This window comes from Phragmites australis, chromosome 10 (assembly GCF_958298935.1).
Source record: "Phragmites australis chromosome 10, lpPhrAust1.1, whole genome shotgun sequence".
Lineage (NCBI taxonomy): Eukaryota > Viridiplantae > Streptophyta > Magnoliopsida > Poales > Poaceae > Phragmites > Phragmites australis.
In genome coordinates this window covers 28,739,398-28,757,746 of record NC_084930.1, presented here as the reverse complement: position 1 = coordinate 28,757,746, position 18,349 = coordinate 28,739,398, and the positions used below count along the sequence as shown (strand labels likewise).

Here is an 18,349-nt window from a genome sequence, read left to right as displayed (position 1 = left end):
AAAAAACTGAGTGGATTTTCTTTAACGAGATGCTTTATTTGCTATATCTTGGTACACGATGGCATCTGCATCTGCCTAAAGGATTTTAATATATGGACAGGAAAAAGACTACCACAACACAAATGTAGTTAGGAAAAAAATCAGGGCAAGTAGTAGGCAACAGGAGAACAACACTGCGTAATCAGTCTTGGACTGCTAAGCTTGGTTGAGCTTAACCGGGCGTGCCTCGAACCCGCCTCCCTTGCGCGTCTCAAGAGTGTAGGGCATGTATGTTCCAAGGATCTTGTCCCACATGACAAAGAAGGGCTGCGAGAAGTTGTACTTGTTGCCGTAGAGTTGGTGGTGAATGTCATGGTAAGCGCTGTTGTTGCTGAAGAAGACGTGGAGGATGTTCCCAGGAAGCCACAGACCGCAGTGATCATCGACGGTTTTGATGGTTGCGAGGGAGAAGAAGAATATGCCCGTCCTTGGGGTCATGCCGGAGATGAGGAATGAGAGCGCACCACCGATGGTGTCCAAAATGAGTCCCTCGAGGGGGTGGTTGTAGAGAGCTCCAAAGGCGAAAGGGACGACAAGAGTGTGATGCTTGGAGTGGACGTGCTTGTACAAGAAGTTGTTCACGTGCATGTATCTGTGCATGAAGTACTGCCATGTGTCCATAACAAACATTGCAATGATAAATTGCAACGCTATTACAAGAGCAGGTGGTTGCTTCCTCACAGTCCCACTTTCATCACCAAGGACCTGCAGTTCCGGAAAAATTCAAGATTATAAATACAGTAGTCACAAACGGTAGTCACAAATGGAATGTCAAAGTTAATCCCAGAAGGAGCATCTAGAGCCAATGTTGGTCAAAAGAGTAAATTTTACAGTCGTATTTGTAATCTCCTCATCCTAATTCAAACTTTGATGTCTCCTAACTTTCAGTCTTTAAATTTTAGTTTATTCTTGCAATCACTGGAAGCAACAGTCCAGTTCCCATTGTAAATTTCTAAAATTCAAAAAACAAAGCTACTTATGTTTACTTAACAAGTAAGCTTGAGATTTGTTCAAAGACAGAAGCAACACTCAACTACTCAGGTCTAATATTCTCAGACATTTTGTTATCTTCATGTCAATAGTATGCAAACAGTGGATGTAATTGCTACTGGATTCTATCTTAATCAATTAGCAAGGCATCAATAGAGAAAACCCAAAGTTCTCAAGGAATTGTTTTCCAAAGTTCCTCACGGTGGCATGCTTTGTGATGGAATCATACTAAAACCATTTCGAACAGAGGTTACTTCGAAACATTATTCAGTACTTGCCGAACTGAACATTTGGATGACAAACTAACAAAATACTACTGTAGTAAATACTAATCACGCATTTCACGAGTTCGGTATAGTAAATTACAAGTTTCATGGTAATAAGACATGGTAAAGAGGGTCACCGTGAAGAGAAGCAGCGAGACGGCGATTTGGAACGCCTGCTGGACGAGGACGCCCCTGACGACCGTCCAATTCGACACTATGTTCTTGGCCTCCTCCCCCTTGGGGTGGAGCCGGTAGTCGTCCATCCCCAGCACATCCAGCACGATGTAGAGCCCTGAGTACAGCCAGTACACCGCTATCGGCACGAAGGTGCCCAGCAGCTCGTCAGTGACCGCAAACGCCATCCTCAGCCTAGCCCCAACACCTCAAAGTTCAAATCTTTACGTCAGGAGCTCCCACCGCTGGAGCTGGACCCTGCGACCGTGAGCAATAACACATACAAACTGAGATGATTGGGCTACACGAAGGCTGAATCCCAAATCTTGAAACAGAACGGCACTCCTACAGTGAGAATTTCTTGGGCATTGTAACCTAACAGACGAAAACCACCAGGAGCCGCAAATGCGCAGTCCTGGAGAGGATTCCCTAACCCAATACCCGAGGAACACATTTCCCAAAGAAGAACTTGACAAATCAGGGCGGATCTTGTTCTTACCAGCACAAAACAAGAAGACTCCAGACGATTCCTCTACTGACTCCCAACTTCGAACAGGGACTTTTCTTGGATTGCCTCTGCTCCGAGATGGATGGGATGGGATGGGATGGGATGAGGGGCCGCCTTGCCCAGCGAGAACTTATAGCTGCCTGGGCAATGGGGGTGGTCTGAGAAGGCCGGCGAGACCGGCGACTGGCCTGTGGAGATTTTCTTTTTCTCCCCTTCAGTCCGGTCCAGGTTTCAGTTACGTTGGTTGGAGGGATATATGTGGATGGTTGACGGCTATTTAGTTATGTTTAATTGAAGGGTAAATTTGATTTAATAGTTATGTATAGGGAATATATTTTTTAGATATTGAATCAATTGATCCATAAAAAATTACGGATGGAGTCATCCATATTCTAGATGAGTTTTATCTTTATTTATATGGTATATTTTGGTTGGTTCAAATAACTATATTTTTAGCACGTTGTAAATAATATTAACTTATAAACTGTTTACATTTATAATAATTACAATTAAATTAATTAAATAAGATCATGATTATATTTAAATAAATAAATATATGACCGTGTCTCGCAAAATTTTAGCTAACACATTCAAACTATATCCATCTAATCAAACAAAAAATTAAATATTATATATATATATATATATTGTATATATATTATATGACTAGCGAACTATAGTTTACTGTTGTATCACCCCTAATTATGATCTAAAAGTAGTATAGTTACAATCTATAAGATATATAAGTTGCTATAAGTATATATATATATATATATATATATATATATATATATATATATATATATATATATAGTCATAACTTGGTATATTCTTCATTCATAATTATATATTTTTATTATATGATCGTAATTTATTCACCTCTACGTATACCCTAGTTACGATTCAAAAATAATATATTTACGATTCACAAGATATATCGGTTAGGATCTAACTCAACTATACGTGTCATCATAACTGATTTTTTATTTTTTACTGTAACTGACAAATAGAGTAGTATGTTTGTGATCGTAACTATCCACAAGACAGATCAATATAGTTATGATTTTAATTATTTATAAGATAAATTAGTATAGTTAGGATTATAATTGATTATTTTTTTAAGTCGTAGTTAACGGATTTTTAATTATAACTAGAGAGTGGTGCAACCGAATGATGTACAATATATATGTATATATCACATCCAACCGTCTGCCTCCCACCAAAAGCACCTTGATTGCAGAGGGGAGCAGAAGGCGAGTCGCGAACTCCTCCTGCGCGTTGCTGTTTTGACTATTCTGTAGGCGGGCCGGAGACGACTTCCTTCCTCGTGCATTGTATGGTGCAGTCCTCTTGTACCGTACAAGTTGTACGTGCGCGTCCTGCTCTCCCTCTGCCTCACAGTTGGTCAGAGATTGCGTGGTTTAAATATTTCAAGCAAGTGAAACAGCGGAGTCAAGAATCTGACGATTTCCTTTGCTGCTGCAACATGTCGAAATGAAACAACAGGCGCCTTGGCTTTAACCGTGGAAAATGCGCCCACGGCATCAGTTCTGCCGGTCAGGTCCGTTCGATGCGTTGAATAAGCGCTCTGGGATATTAGTCAGTCATCTGCAGTTGCCAGAAAGGAATTTTACTAGGTGGTTTGAAGAAGAACGAGAATTCTTTCGTGCTAGAAGGTGGTTAATTACCGTCAGTACAGCATTAATACATGATTAGGATAACTAATCGAGTCTCTGGTTTGGGGGATTAGCTGGTCTAAGGGCATATTCATTTGGACTCTTCCTCACAGAAAAGTAAGATAAAATCATTGAACTCAACCTGATACAATCATGAATGGAATGGAATGGGCTGATCCGTCGTGATTCATGAGTGTCTGTGCCCTGGTGAAATGAGCGATGCGATTGCGCCAAAAAAAAATGGGCTGATCTATTCTTGAACGGCCCGAGCCCGAAATGGAAGCAGCAGTGAAACAGACTATTCCAAGAGCAGCAGAGCTGAAGAATTTTATAGGATTGCATCACAAAAGAATCGCAGAAAATTACAGTATTTCATCCTTGTCAAATTCTCAAGAGGCAGGGAAACTGCAGCATTTCGATAAAATTGGCAGGAAATCATGTCTGTTTGATGAACAGGGGGCACTCACCGAATGACGGAAGTCACAGTGACAGCCTATGCAATACTCATTCATCACGGTAGCACATAATAGCATAACATCTCTCTAACATAACGTGACGGATAAGGCGAAAAGCCATCTTTTCTAGGAAAAAACCCATTGCAATCTCACAAACCAAATCGGCATCTTTCGTAATCATCTGCTTATGTCAGAATATAATTCATGACGTACCACCTCCTTGAACACATGATCCTCCATGTATATTCTAAGATCAAGAGGAATTTTCACATCTCGAAATCCAGAACAGGAGTCCGTGTTCTGACATATATGCAAATTGTCAGAGATGACCCCTGCATAACTAGCCGAACTTGCATCCAAGATTTGCAAATATGTTTTGCCTCCAAAAATCGTTTGACAGTAGTAACCGTACAATAATTCAGTGAAATTCGATAGAAACTAATTAAATTTTATCAAATTTTTATTTTTTAAATTTAAATTTGAGTTTGATCAGTAACCGCTCGATTTATAAATACAGTTCAGACCGAATCATCCAGTAACCATAATAACCGAGTAATTACCGATGATATTTCGAACCCCGCTTGCATCTAGTACCCACTCTACAGGGGCACAAGACCCATAATACCAATATGGGCATCAATCCATCAACAGAAAGATAAAATAAGATTCACGCATCGCAGAAGAACATGCAACATAATCCAACAGCTTAGATGAACAAGGTTTAATACTGAATACCATTCATCCAATGAAAGATGTTAAAGGAAATATAGAACGGAAGCTAAGGTAAACAACAGTTGCAATTATAGCGACGAACATCCTGACTTGATAGTTTGGGTACGACTTGTTGAGCGCTAATTACCGATATACTGGCCCACCAGAGAAGGAATAGAGTGACGAAACTGGCACACCGGGTGCATTAATCCTTGCAGAGACAGCCCTTTGGTTTGTTTCAGCATAAGCAGGGTTAGTCCCGTAAGCAGCTGTAAGATAGGTTGAATGACGCGGGAGGTCCACAGCACGGTTAATAGGTTGGTCAGAACGGTAGAGGTCCTCCAATCGATCAGCTCGAGTGGCGATCGCCACACGATCAGCACGAGCAGCAATCCCCCCAGTCCGGTAGAGCTCCTCCAAACGGTCCATGCGAGCAGATATCTCACCTGGCAGTGCTGTATGATCCCTTGGAATGATTGGATCCCTAGCAGTTATGTCAGCCACAGTCCTGTCAGCATAACTGAAATTTAAGAATTTCAATTAGTCAAGCCCTCTTTGTCGAAGATGGGGGCCGTAAAAAAGCAGCAATTATTCAAAAGCATAGCATATGGTTCTAGAGTTCTAGTAGACAGATGAAAGGTGTTGTGAGTTGTGATAACCATAACAGTATGTCACTCGATTTGAATTAACACTCATATCCATCACAACCACAGTACACGAATCATACTGAATCTGGATGATACATTAACTGATAGAACGATATGGTGCATGCAACTGAAACAATAAGAGAGCGGAATAGATCATAACTTACCGCTCAGGTGCCAGATCCACTACAGGCCGATAGTACGGATCATCAGATGGAGCCAAAGTGTCATAATATGCAGGTGGGACATGTCGAGGCTCTGGTACAGAAGGCACATGGTGACGCTCTAGAGCCAGTGGAACATGGCGGGGCTCTAGAGAAAGAGGAATATGTTGAGGCTCAGGTGCAAGAGGTGCCGGTTGATAATATATGCGATGATCATCCTGAACAGTAGCCAAAGAATGGCCAAGTCGAGACTCAACAGGAAAGTGAGCAAAGCGTGGTGCCCTATATGGATCCTCAAGGGGAGGAACATGTATAACCACAGGGCGCCTTTCCTCATCAAACCGTGGCTGACGCACTTCTTCAATAGGCAATGAAGGCCGCCTTTCTTCAAAATGATATGGCTGCCTTCGTTCTTCATAGCGGCGTCTTTCTTCAAGGTAGTTATTTGGAACTGACTGAGGTACATTGACAGGCTTAAATAGCGCAATTAGCTTATGGACCTGCATAATATCACATGTCCATAATATTAAGATATAAATTGGCATTATGTCTGAAATTTCCCAAACGGAAGATTCCAAGATGCTCACTTGTCTTGAGTTGAGCTCCGGGTCGAATTTGCTCCTTGCACTGTAATTTTCTTTAATGGCATGCTTGAAACTACTTTCACGGAGAGGAAGACAATCTTTATCAATCTTAAACTTAACCTGCATTACACACATAACATAGTATTTAATACAATAAGAACATCAAATATTCAGCACCACCTACTCTAGCACGAGGTTAATCTTCAAAAATGGCCCTCTTTAGGACAGCTTCAGCGTTAGCTTCTCCACATAAAAAAGTCGAACTACTGCCAAATGGTGGGATTCTTCGCTAGCTTACGAGGAAGCAAAAGCTAAGATTGAACTGAGAAACACAAGCTGGCCTCCCATTAGCTGACTTCTACACAAGCTAAAACTAAGCCAAATGGGGGCCCGATATTGCACTCATGGATTAATATTTGAACACTGAAAGGCGAAACTTTTAAATCCACCACAAAGCCTAAAAAATTTTCATCACAGGGTTGATAGGGTAAAATTTCTACCCAAGTGTTCATCCCAACTTTATGAATCTAGAGTAAAATACACTAGTAGCCCCTAAGCTTGTCTTGTTGTATCACCTAGGTCCCCGAACTCTAAAGATGAAGTTTTGAGCCTCTAAACTTGTTAAGCGGTTCACTTGAGGTCCAAAACTCTTATGTCAGCAACCATACGCCACGCATGCTAACCGTGATCGTGTATCTTCCTCTCTTGTCTCTCGCTATCGTTGCAAGCCATTGTGGCCGTGCATGCTTGAGCCGCCTGACATGGTATGGAGATGAAGCCGCACATGACCACATGCACGCCAAGTGCTCCATGCCACAAGCTTGTGCCAACAACATCGCGCCAACGCTTCCTTTCCAAAGTCCTCTAACCAATGTCACCAGCCACCGCAACCAAATCACTCAGCTCCCTCTGCTATTAACATTCATGGCCACTCAAGCAAAAGCCCCGCTACTGTGCACACACCGGTCTGGGGCACATGAAACCAATGGAACCTCCCATGACCCTGTACCCTACACTTACCAACCCCTAATGGCAAAACCTGAGGATAATTGCGTTGAAGGTCGTGATGAGGCTCTGCCATGGTCCCCATGTAGCAATTTTGAACACCTTCCAGGCAGTCCGAGCCGCACAAAAAAACAAGCACATCATGGTTGCCAGCACAGAGAGGCTAGTTGTCTTCCCGACCAAGCGGACTCGCATGAGCACGCCGAGCACCTTGAGGGCCATGCCACTGATGAGGAATGTGTGGAGTGTGAGGCGGAGCACGTTGTATTGAGACCACACTCCCACCATGGCTGCTATCGCTAGATTAGGACAGGAGGTGCCCAAGAGGACGGCAAAGGAACGAAGCGCAGGGCCAATGAAGGGCTGCGAAGTAGCAGTGAGAATGGTTGAGGGGCTGAGCAGTTGCAAGAAGCCACGATATTCCCAACATCTGGCCTTGACTTGCTTGACATTCAATCTTTCTCGCCATCGCAGCCGATAGGCCATCTCCAATGTGCGTCGTCTAAGTCCTCAGGCACGCGCGGCCCCATGCCTTGCGGCGCTAGAGAGAGAGAGAAGATGATCAGCATGCCATGCATGCAAGTAGTTGTTGGCATGGGAGTTTTGGACCTCAAGTGAACAACTTAACAAGCTTGGGAATCTTTGAGCCTGTTTGTTTGAGCTTCTGCTTTTGAGCTTTTCTGAAAAGCTGTGGTTTTGACTTGTCTGAAAAGCTACTTTTGGAAATAGGCTGTTGACTTCTACAACAAATATTTGACTTCTCAGCACATAGCTTCTCAGAAAAGCGTATCTCAACGAGCTTCTCAGCTTTAGTTTATTTTCCTCAGAAGCAGACTTCTGGCTTCTCCAGAACCCCGTTTGTTCTAACTTCTGGCTTCTGGCTTCTGCCAGTAGCAGAAACAGGAAACAAACAGGGCCTTAAACCGCATTTCTAGAGTTTTGGGACCTTGGTGATATGGCAGGACAAGTTTTGGGTTGTCATTGTATTTTACTCTTCAATCTAACAAATCCAAGTGTCATCAAATGACTTCACAAGGATTAGCAAGTTAGCACCAGAAAATGAGTTCAATAACTTCACCAGGATAGCATGTTAACAACCAAAACTAAGTTTACACCGGATACTACTCCAAAAAAAGAAGTCCCTCTCTTGGAACTTGTTCATTAGGGAATGTGACTTATATTAGACTAGGATTACACTCAACTCCTAAACAAAGCCTCCATAGCCTCATGTAGCTCTGATCAGGTGATCGCCAGCATGAGACCATGAGATAAACAAATGGCAAGCTCCAAACATATTTCACACTGGATACATCAATGCTAAAGCTTATTTTATCATATCTACAGCAATAAGGAGTATAGCAAGTTCACAGTGAAGATGTTGAGTTCCAATGTTTGAAGGTGGGCTTTTAATCTTGAGTTCAATTATCCATAAAGTTGCAAACAATGATAAAAGGCCGATAACCTTATGTACAAAATGACAAAAGTTTGCAAAACCCCATTCCACGAGCTTCGCAGTCAAGCAAACAAAAAAGAACAGCCCAAAATATTACCCAAGAAGTTCTAACCAAAAACTTTATTGATCCACTACAGAACACTCAATCATAAAAGTAAAAGATATGGAAAATTCACCAGTTGAAAACAGCTAAGAAATAGTAGGCCTTGTTCAGACTGTTCAATTCTCACTTTAAGAATCAGAAAGCCCAGAATGATGTACAAGGGGCACTAAGTTGAATGGCAGGTGTTTAACTTAAGCTACAGCCATATATTGCTATCAGATTGGCAGAATGAACTTAACCGCTATAACTACATATACCAACCAACCAACTGATTTTCTGAAAATATATGGACATGAGCGTCTACCATTCATAACAAGTACTGGCATTAAATATTCTGTTATTAGTCTATTAAATTAAAAAAGCATTCCTGTTTTTCTAGTAAGGGCACACACCTCTCACTACTGACGTTTCTAAAGCTTACCGGCACAAATTCAAAGCTAAAATTACCACAGTGACTAGCATAAACATCTATAATCAATAAATATTAATCTTAATGAAAGGCCCTCTGAACCAACAGCAAAGCTTATTAGGTCTCATAGCTAGGATGACCCAGCAGGACACAATATCTACCCATGTTCACTATTCTTTAGCATAACAAAACCATTGGTGAACCTCATTCCAGCACATCGTTCGGAACAATACATACACCAATCAAAGCAAAACAGATAGCCTGACTACCACATTTAACACAAATGAGTCTAAACAATGGAAGACTAGAATTACCTGTGCGGGAAACTTCCCACGAAAAGCTTCTCGAACAAGGTTCAGCCCACCATTTGATGCTGCCTTGTACACACCATACAGAAGCTTCAAGTCAAAATCATACAGAAACAGCTTTGCCCCTGGCCTGATCTTCTTGACCATTCCAACCTTCCCACTGGGCAGCCCAAACAAGCGGTTCTGGTAGCACTCCTGCTTAGTCTGAGCATTGCACATAAATATAAACCCTGCTCCCTTACTGTCACCTCTTTCTTCCTTCTTGCCCACAGCCTTCTTCCCCTTTCCCTTCCTCCCTCCATCCTCCTCTACCATCTTCCCCTTTCCATTCATAGCCCTCTCCTTAGCCCTCTCTTTTCTGCTCTTCATCATGCCATTACCGCCACTATTATCAGCACCCACGCCCTTGCCCTGGATGGCAGCAGCAGCAGCAGCCAGCTTTGGCTTAACTGCTGATGCTGATGCTTCAGCAGTGGCTGGCGTTGGTGCAGGCACCGATCCCTCAACATCAGAGGCTGGCCTCAGGACCGGTAGCACAGGTGATGCCTCAGCAATAGTGACTGGATGTGGCATGGCAGCCGACGCAGGTGCACCGCCACCATCAGTGCCTGCACCCACCGAGGCGACCACTTCAGTGGCGGCGGCGGTGGCGGCGGCGGCGGCGGCCATCACCCGGTTGGCCTTGGCCTTCTGCTTCTTGAACTTCGAGGTCTTGACCGATCCCGGGGTGGACGGATTCGACTTGGACGGCCCGGCCGCCGCGCCGGCAGAGGCCGTCGTGGCCTTGGCGACGCCATTGGGCTTCACCATGGCCGCTGCTCGGGGCAGCTTTGGGAAACAAACGAGAAATATCACCACAAGTAGAATCGAATCCACCACAATCTCCGAGAATAGGGTGCACTGGTGAATTAATCGTACGGCATATACGAGGAATTTCCAGCAAGAAAAATCTAGTATCCTACCAGATTCGAGGCGAAAAAATTGGGGGAAATCAATCGTACGGCATAATCAAGGAATTTGGGGAAAAACTCTACGATTCTACCAGATCCAAGAGAAAAAATTTGGGCAGAATCAATCGAACGGCCTAAACGAGGAATTTGGGGGGAGGGGGATCTACGAATCTACCAGATCCGAGAGAAAAAAATTGGGGAGGATTGAAACGAAAACCATAATCGCGGCGGGGAGGGGGATTGCCGGGGCGTACCTGGTGGGACGGCGACGGTCGGGGGAGGTGGGGATTGGAACTTTGGAGGACGAGCCAGAGGCGTCCGAGATAAATAAGAAGATGCAGACCAGACTTTCCTCCGATCACTCTTCGACGGTCCCGATGGAGCTAGCGGAGATAGAAGGTTGTTAATTCTTGTTTTTTGCAAAAAAAAGAAAGTAGGATTTCGGTAATACGTTCTCACCTTGTGATCCACACCATCATGTCTCCGCCTCCGGTAACCATGCTAGTGATGAAGAGGATGTCAGCGGCGAAGCGACAGCGGTGCCGCAAGTGTTACCAAAGGCGGTTTTAAGTGGATAGGTTACCGATTTGTTGTGCTACGGTGAGCATCCACGGTTACACACCACGTTTGTCCTCCACCTCTGCTTCACGACTAGATCGTCCTTGTTACCGTTCGAATCAACCTCATCATCTTTTCCTCATCCCATCACCGCATTCCTCCAAGTCTAGGCTCTGGAACTAGGAGTGGCAAAAGAGAGGAGCATAGGCGGTAGACTCAGTGTCAATGCTGGATGGAAGAAGAGGTCAGAGAAAAAAAAGCAGTGTGGAATGAGTAAGAAGAGGATTTATAGTACTAGAGCTAGGGCTTGGCACTAGTGGGGCTTATGGGCCAGGACAATTTTGCAAGCACATTAGGTAGTCCACAACTTCATTGTTCTTCTTATCTCCCCTTTTTCTCCCCTTCTCTCCTCTACCCAATCCCCACCCTCATAAAGTACAGACACCTAGGCAACATCATAGGCTCTAAACAACACTATTGTTCTTGGGGAAAATATTGGTGTCTTTGGCTGGTTGTTTGGAGGAAGGAGATGCGTGTTTATGTTGGGTGGAGGAGGGAAAGGGTGAAGCGTGAGATATATGTGATAGATCCCATCATGGGAAATGGTGGTGGTAGATAATACGGCGACAAGCTGTAGTAGATAATGAAAAAACGGGATGGCCTCAAGAAGGAGGAGGCCAAGCCAACTTTAAGGGGTAGAACTGACATTTAAGGATCAAAGCAGGAATGGTAATGGAAGATGCCAATGGTGAAGGAAGGCGGCTTGGTGAGGAATGAGAGACAGAGGCAGGAGTGCATGGTTGAGGAGTTAAGAGTTCAGAGGGTGACATGACTTTAGATAGGACAATGATCGGGGAGGAGAGGATATGGATGGTTGGATGAAGGATCAAGGGTTGAGGGATGTGACTAACAAATGGGTAAGTTTATTGCGTCGAGCAACAAATGGATGTATCCTATTGGTTAGCCTTCTTGCGATGATGTATAGTTGGTGAGTGGTGAGAATTTAGCCGGTTGGATTTTGATCAGAGTCATCTAGAATGGATGGATGTATCCTATCGATTAGCCTTCCTATGAATGGATGGATGTATCATATTGATTAGCCTTCCTATGATGATGTAGTTGGTGAGTGGTGAGAATTTAAACGGTTTGATTTTGATTCAACTCATGTGGTCTTACTTATTTATGTCGTACATAGGTCGTACTATGTGTATCTCAATGCAGAGCGCTACTCTTATAGGCAAAGTGGATGCAACTGTGCCTGCAAAGTGTATGATAGCTTGAAGGGTATGTAGGTGACTTTATTTGCCTATCAAATTGAAGGGTTGCCTCTATTGTCGGAGAAGGTTGGTGAGGAAAATGAACATGACAAGGTGGATAAACACAAACAATTAAGCATGCTTTTAAATTTTAACTCATATATTTTTCTCTATCATAATAGAATGCACCTGCGATTCAATAGAAATGAAAATGACAACATGTTTCAAATTTTAACCTGTACCGTTTTCTTTCAAATATATCATTTATAGAAATTTCAATTTATTCAACAAATGCCTGGTAAAACCAAGTAGTAGCTGACAATCAAAACTTCTGGGTCTAAAAAATTTGTTAAGAAAAAAAGGTAATCAAAATAGAAGAGGAAAAGTAATCATTCGCACTAAATACCTAAATCGCACCAAGATTAGATATTCATCCACTGTCGTATACAATGAACTACTTAAAATACCTGATGTGATGGATTGCAAGTAAAAAATCTTGGTCGAAGTGGCATTTCAACCAAGGACAATATAATCAATAGTGGATAATGAGAAATAAAGTAGAGAAATATCTTGGTTTGTATATGATGTGGTATTGATAATAGTTGATGTGTCTTAAACTTTGTTAGCATATGTTTGTGGATACTTGTTCTTATTCATGGATAACTCGAGTTGGTGGTGTTTAAAATTGACGAATTCTTCTCTGTACGCAGAAAAATTACACATACCAGAAGTTTCGGTGTGAACATCGGATGTTCCAGTGTTCACCGAAAGTTCCGGTGTGGGCAGTGTGTACTCGCTGAACTATTTCTTGCAGAGAGCAATTTTTCTAGTGAAATTGGAGATCAATACACCGGAAGGTCCGGTGAATATGGTGGCTACACCGGAGGGTATCACTGGAGCATTTTCAGTGCTGAAGCAGAAATAAAAGCAAACACCTGATGGTCCGATGATGGACTTTAAGAGTGCTAGAGTATTTTCTACAGAGAGGATATTTTTAGAGGCAAGTTTGATTATGTACGACGGATAGTTCGGTGCTGAGATTGTGAATACCGAAGAATGCATCGAACATTTTGTTGCAAAGAGGTTGCAGAAGGGTGTTCAGTGGATTGGCACACACTGGATTATTCGGTGATAGACATGAGATCACTGGAAGCTTTCACCGGACCTTTTTCTTGCAGAGAGCAAAGTTTTGCTGGAATAGATAGTGTTACACTCACCGAATGATTCGGTGTTTAGGAGCAGAACACACTGGAACATTCGTTGTTTACATTTTTTGCACGATATGCTCTAAGTTAAAGTATTTGATTTTGTGCTAATTTTGAAATGTTTTGGAGTGTGGAGAAATATGTTTGCCTGTTTCATGGTGTGCAGGTGATAGATGCAACTTGGCCGTCGATGACGGGTGATCGAGGCTAAGCGGGTGCTTGGTGCCGGACGATCAAAGAGGATCAGGTGGAGCCAAGGGTGATCCTAGCTGTACACATAAAGATTAAGCAAAGCATGAAACGGAGGATGAAGATGACATATTGGCAAAATCAAAGTGAATAGGATACCGGTGCAAGTGACAAGACGGTCCGAGGGATTGAAAGCGGAGGAGACTTGCCGGTGATCAAGATCGTAAGACGGAGGATACACGTCATCATCGGATCGCTTGCTTCAGGTGGAAGCAAGTGACGGCTAGTCATGCTTTGAGAAGCGTGCTAGGGTTTCACGGCTTGGTCTCAAAATCATGTGAGAATTAGATGAGTACATGGCACTATCGTGAAGCTTTCGTCTAGGCGAAGCTAAGTCGTAAAGGCGTCGCAGCCGTCCGATGAATAGAGAAGAGAATAGACTAAAATGCTATCGTTGGTAGGTAGAAGTGTATTATAAGAGAGAGATATTTTAGGAAAAAGCTAGAAAACTTGGGGGTCAAGTTTTCTAGACGTATAAATAGAGGGGTAAGGCTATGTAATAGGATGAATCAGCCATTTAAGCCCCTTGTGCCACCCATATAAGAGCATTGTGCTAGGGTTTTAGTGGCGAGAAGGATGATTACTTAGCCTATGTAATAAGTGAAAGTTTTGAGAGAAATTTTTTTATAATCCACCTAAAATAGGGCTGATCTCTTTGAGTAATGAAGTTTATTTTATTTGATATGCTTGAATTCCCCTCCATATAGTTTCCCTTATTGGTTCCCTTACTTTGTGTGCAAGTTTTTCCTTTCTAGTTTTGATTTTTGTTTTTGGCTGAAATTTTAGCACCTTGTGAGGTTATTTTTCTAGTTACTAGAGGCATAAAATTCGCAAACACACGCTTATATGATGGGGTCTTGAATTCCTCTACCTCCAGACAATCAACTTTGAGAGTTTTATTGCTTGGTGTTCATCTTTTTTTTTCTTTGATAGTTGTGATCTTTCAAGTGCTAAGACACATAGATTGATCTTAAATGGAACCTATGGTTCATATACCATCTGCGGTGTCGTGTTGTCTTAATTTTCTCTGTTAAAACTTCTCTTGATTTTTGCTTCTGCTTGAGTTTTAAGGCGCGTTGAGTGATCCAAATAGGAGAAGGTCATCGATTACACAAGAAATTTATTAGACGCCTATTTACCCCCTCTGGTGATTAATCTCTTTCCTACAGATAAACTTGATGTCAATCACTGCAGTTTGTTCATCAATGTTATACCACAAAGTAACCTGTAATTTTATCAAAAAAAAAACATTAGTGCACAAGTGCAAGGGAACGCTGGCAAAATAAAATGCCAATCTGGACCAGTAACTTTCCTTTTTCCTTATACATACAGTTGGAGATATTCGTACTATTCGATAATACATAAATGCTCATCTATGATTTTGTCCCAATGGATTACTCATTCTCTATGCCACAATAATCCAATGCATCTACACGAACATTGTTGCCCAGCACAATAACAAAACAAATACTATAAAAAAACAAGCTACAAAATCTACAAGAACATTGTTACCCAGCACAAAGATGTGAACTTTCTACGTAGGGGTAACTTTGCTACTGTAGGAATGAAACTAACGATTAGAGGGGGTCAATAGGCGGCTTAATAAATTTCTTGCGAAATTGATGACCTTCTCCTATTTAGATCACCTAGCGTACATTAAAACTCAAGCGGAAACAAAAATAGAGAAAAATCGAGGCAACACGACTTCACGAATGATATATGAATCATAGGTTCTATTTAAGATTAATAAATGTGTCTTAGCACTCGAAAGATCACAACTTAAAAAAAAAAGAAAAGATGAACATCGAGCAACGAAACTCTCTAAGTTGATTTTCTAGAGAAAAGTGAATTCAAGACTCCATCACATAAGCTTGTGTATGTAAATTTTATACCTCTAGTAATAAGAAGAATGACCTCACAATGTGCTAAAATTGTAGCCTAAAAACCAAAACGAAAATCAAATCTAGAAACTGAAAAAGCTTGCAAACTTGCAAGTAAACCGATAGAGGGAAACTAGAAGAAGGTGAGCACAATAACAAGAAGAAAAATAAACTTTATTGCAACAGAGGTCAGTCATATTTTAGGCAAATTACAAAGATTTTTTCTCACAAAACTCTCACATAATACATAGGCTAATCACTCCTCTTCATCTCCTCTAAAACCCTAACACAAGGCTCTCATATAGATAGCACGAGAGGCTCAAAACCACGAAAAAGCTTGTATTTGCGTCTCTTCAGTCCTCCCCACGATTTTGAGGCCATACTGCGAAACCTTAGCATGCTTCTCAATGCGTGACTAGTCGTCACTTGCTTCCATCTAAAGCAAGCGCTCTGATGATGACGCGTGTCCACCGTCTTGTGATCTTGACCGCCGGCAAGTCTCTCTCGCTCTCGATCCATCGGGCCGCCTTGTCACTTGCACCGGTATCCACTTCGCTTGACTTTGTCAGTACGCTATCTTCATCATCTGTTTTATGCTTTGTCTGACCTCCATGTGTACAGCCAGGATCACCCTTAACTCCGCCCAACCTTCCTTGATCGTTTGGTACCAACCACCCGTTTAGCCTCGATCACCCGCCGTCGACCGACAAGTTACATCCATCACCTGCACACCATGAAACAAGAAAACATATTTCTCCACACTCTAAAATATCTCCAGATTAGCACAAAATCAAAACTTCAACTCAGAGCATATTCTACAGAAAACGTGAACACCGGATGTTCCAGTGTGTTCTGCTCCTAAACACCGGACCATCTGGTGAGTTCTAGGAAAATTTTGTTCTCTACAAAAAAAAAGGTCCGGTGGAAGCTTTCGGTGATCTCATGTCCATTACCAGATTATCCAGCGTATGCCAATCCACCAAACCACCCTTTTGCAACCTCTCTGCAACAAAAGTTCTGACATATTCTCTGGTAATCACAAACTCAGCACCGGATCATTCGGTGTTCATATTCAAACTTGGCGCCAAAATCTCCTCTCTGCAGAAAATACTCCGGCGCTCTCTAAGTCTATCGTTGGACCATCCGATGCTCACTTTACTGTAACACCGAACTATTCGGTGTGGTTAAAAATCCGCACACCGGATGTTCTGGTGAGACATAATTTCCTAGACTCTGAAACAGTACTCCAATTCAAACTTTGGTTAGCCATAAATAAGATCACATACAAACAAACTCATGCCAACTAAAATCATCTCAAATCCATCATTTTCAATGACTCATCATATGCAAAACAAGACACATTTCAACTTGATTTCTCAATCTCCCCCTTGATAAGTGTATTGACAACTCTCAAAACACAAAGATTTAGATTTGAAGAAATGAAGCACGTCCAAGTGACCAAAACTCGAGAAAAAGTAAAAACTATGGCATAAGAAAGATTGCAAAAGGCCGAAGAGAAGCAAAGACAAGCCACAAACCTCTTTGACAAACTATATGAAACCTTAAGCCACCATATTGAAATCAATTTTAGCTCAAAACTTGATCATTCATTTTATTAACTCAACATAAGATTCAAGATATGTAATTTTTCACAAAGCCAAAACAAGTTGTGCATTTACGACACAAAAGAGCACATGCTCTCCTAAGGGTTAATCATGTACTAAGTATTTACATATACAAAGATCAAAGACCCCAATCCGCTGAACTGAACAAAACGGCCTAGCACAAGCTTTTTACAGAACTAGCCTAATTCAAACACTGATCAAGCTATAGCAAATACTCAAATGTGACAAGAGATTATGTTCACATTTTAAGTTAATTTTTAGGAAAGGCAAGCTTGCTCAACATATTTTATGCCATATTTTAATAAGAACTTAAGCTTGTACAAATTGTTATACATCCACTACACTTAGCATAAATTCACAACTAGTACAAGAAAGTGCAAAGAACATATAAGTGAAGCTTGCTAACATAATTATCTTACAAAATGCTATGCAATGCAAATACAATAAAAGTAAGATATAATATGTACAAAGTCAACTCCCCCTTACATAATACCATAAGGATGATAGACCCCAAGCTCTCCTCTCAAATAGGCAAATCTTGTTGCATCAAGAGCCTTGGTGAAAATATCAACTAGCTGTTGTTAGGTATCTATGTAACTCAACTCAATGTCTCCCTTCTTATTACGATCTCTCAAGAAGTGAAATCCCATATCTATATGTTTGGTTTTGAAGTGTTAAACTGGTTATTGACAAGACTTATGACATTGGTGTTGTCACACAAAAGTAGCACACTCTTGAAACCTAACTCATAGTTCCTCAAGGTAGCAACTGTCTACAAAATCTGTGAGCAACAACTAGCGACAGCTATATATTCAGCTTCAGCAGTAGACTGTGCAACGCTAGACTATTTGTGAGAAGACTAACACATAAGAGAAGTACCTAAGAAATGACAAGTATCAAAGATACTCTTCTGTCAATTCTACAACTATCAAAATCTGCATCGAATAAACCTCGAAGAGAAAGCAGAAAACCAAAGTCCATACTTGGGAGTGTGCTTGAGGTACCTCATAATGCGTTTTATCGCTTGGCGATGAGACGTCTTCGGTGAAGTTTGGAAGCGAGCGCATAGGCAAATGATGAAATGGATGTCTGGTCTTGTCACTATTAGGTACAGAAGGGAGCCGATTATGCTCCGGA

General features: G+C 41.9%; 2 protein-coding genes across 2 annotated transcripts; both read right to left on the bottom strand.

Moving 5' to 3' along the window:
* LOC133930588 (sphinganine C4-monooxygenase 1-like) lies at positions 1 to 2,229 on the bottom strand. The gene is made up of 3 exons (XM_062377260.1): positions 1,969 to 2,229; positions 1,433 to 1,727; positions 1 to 744 (listed from the first exon to the last, which is right to left on the bottom strand). The coding sequence occupies exons 2-3, from the start codon at positions 1,655 to 1,657 to the stop codon at positions 196 to 198; spliced, it is 774 nt and encodes a 257-aa protein (XP_062233244.1). The 5' UTR covers positions 1,658 to 1,727; positions 1,969 to 2,229; the 3' UTR covers positions 1 to 195.
* A 2,573-nt stretch (positions 2,230 to 4,802) lies between these two features.
* On the bottom strand, positions 4,803 to 10,817 carry LOC133930587 (uncharacterized). Its single transcript, XM_062377259.1, has 5 exons — positions 10,694 to 10,817; positions 9,496 to 10,317; positions 6,215 to 6,331; positions 5,631 to 6,127; positions 4,803 to 5,339 (listed from the first exon to the last, which is right to left on the bottom strand). The coding sequence occupies exons 2-5, from the start codon at positions 10,297 to 10,299 to the stop codon at positions 4,964 to 4,966; spliced, it is 1,794 nt and encodes a 597-aa protein (XP_062233243.1). The 5' UTR covers positions 10,300 to 10,317; positions 10,694 to 10,817; the 3' UTR covers positions 4,803 to 4,963.
* Positions 10,818 to 18,349: the final 7,532 nt, after the last annotated feature.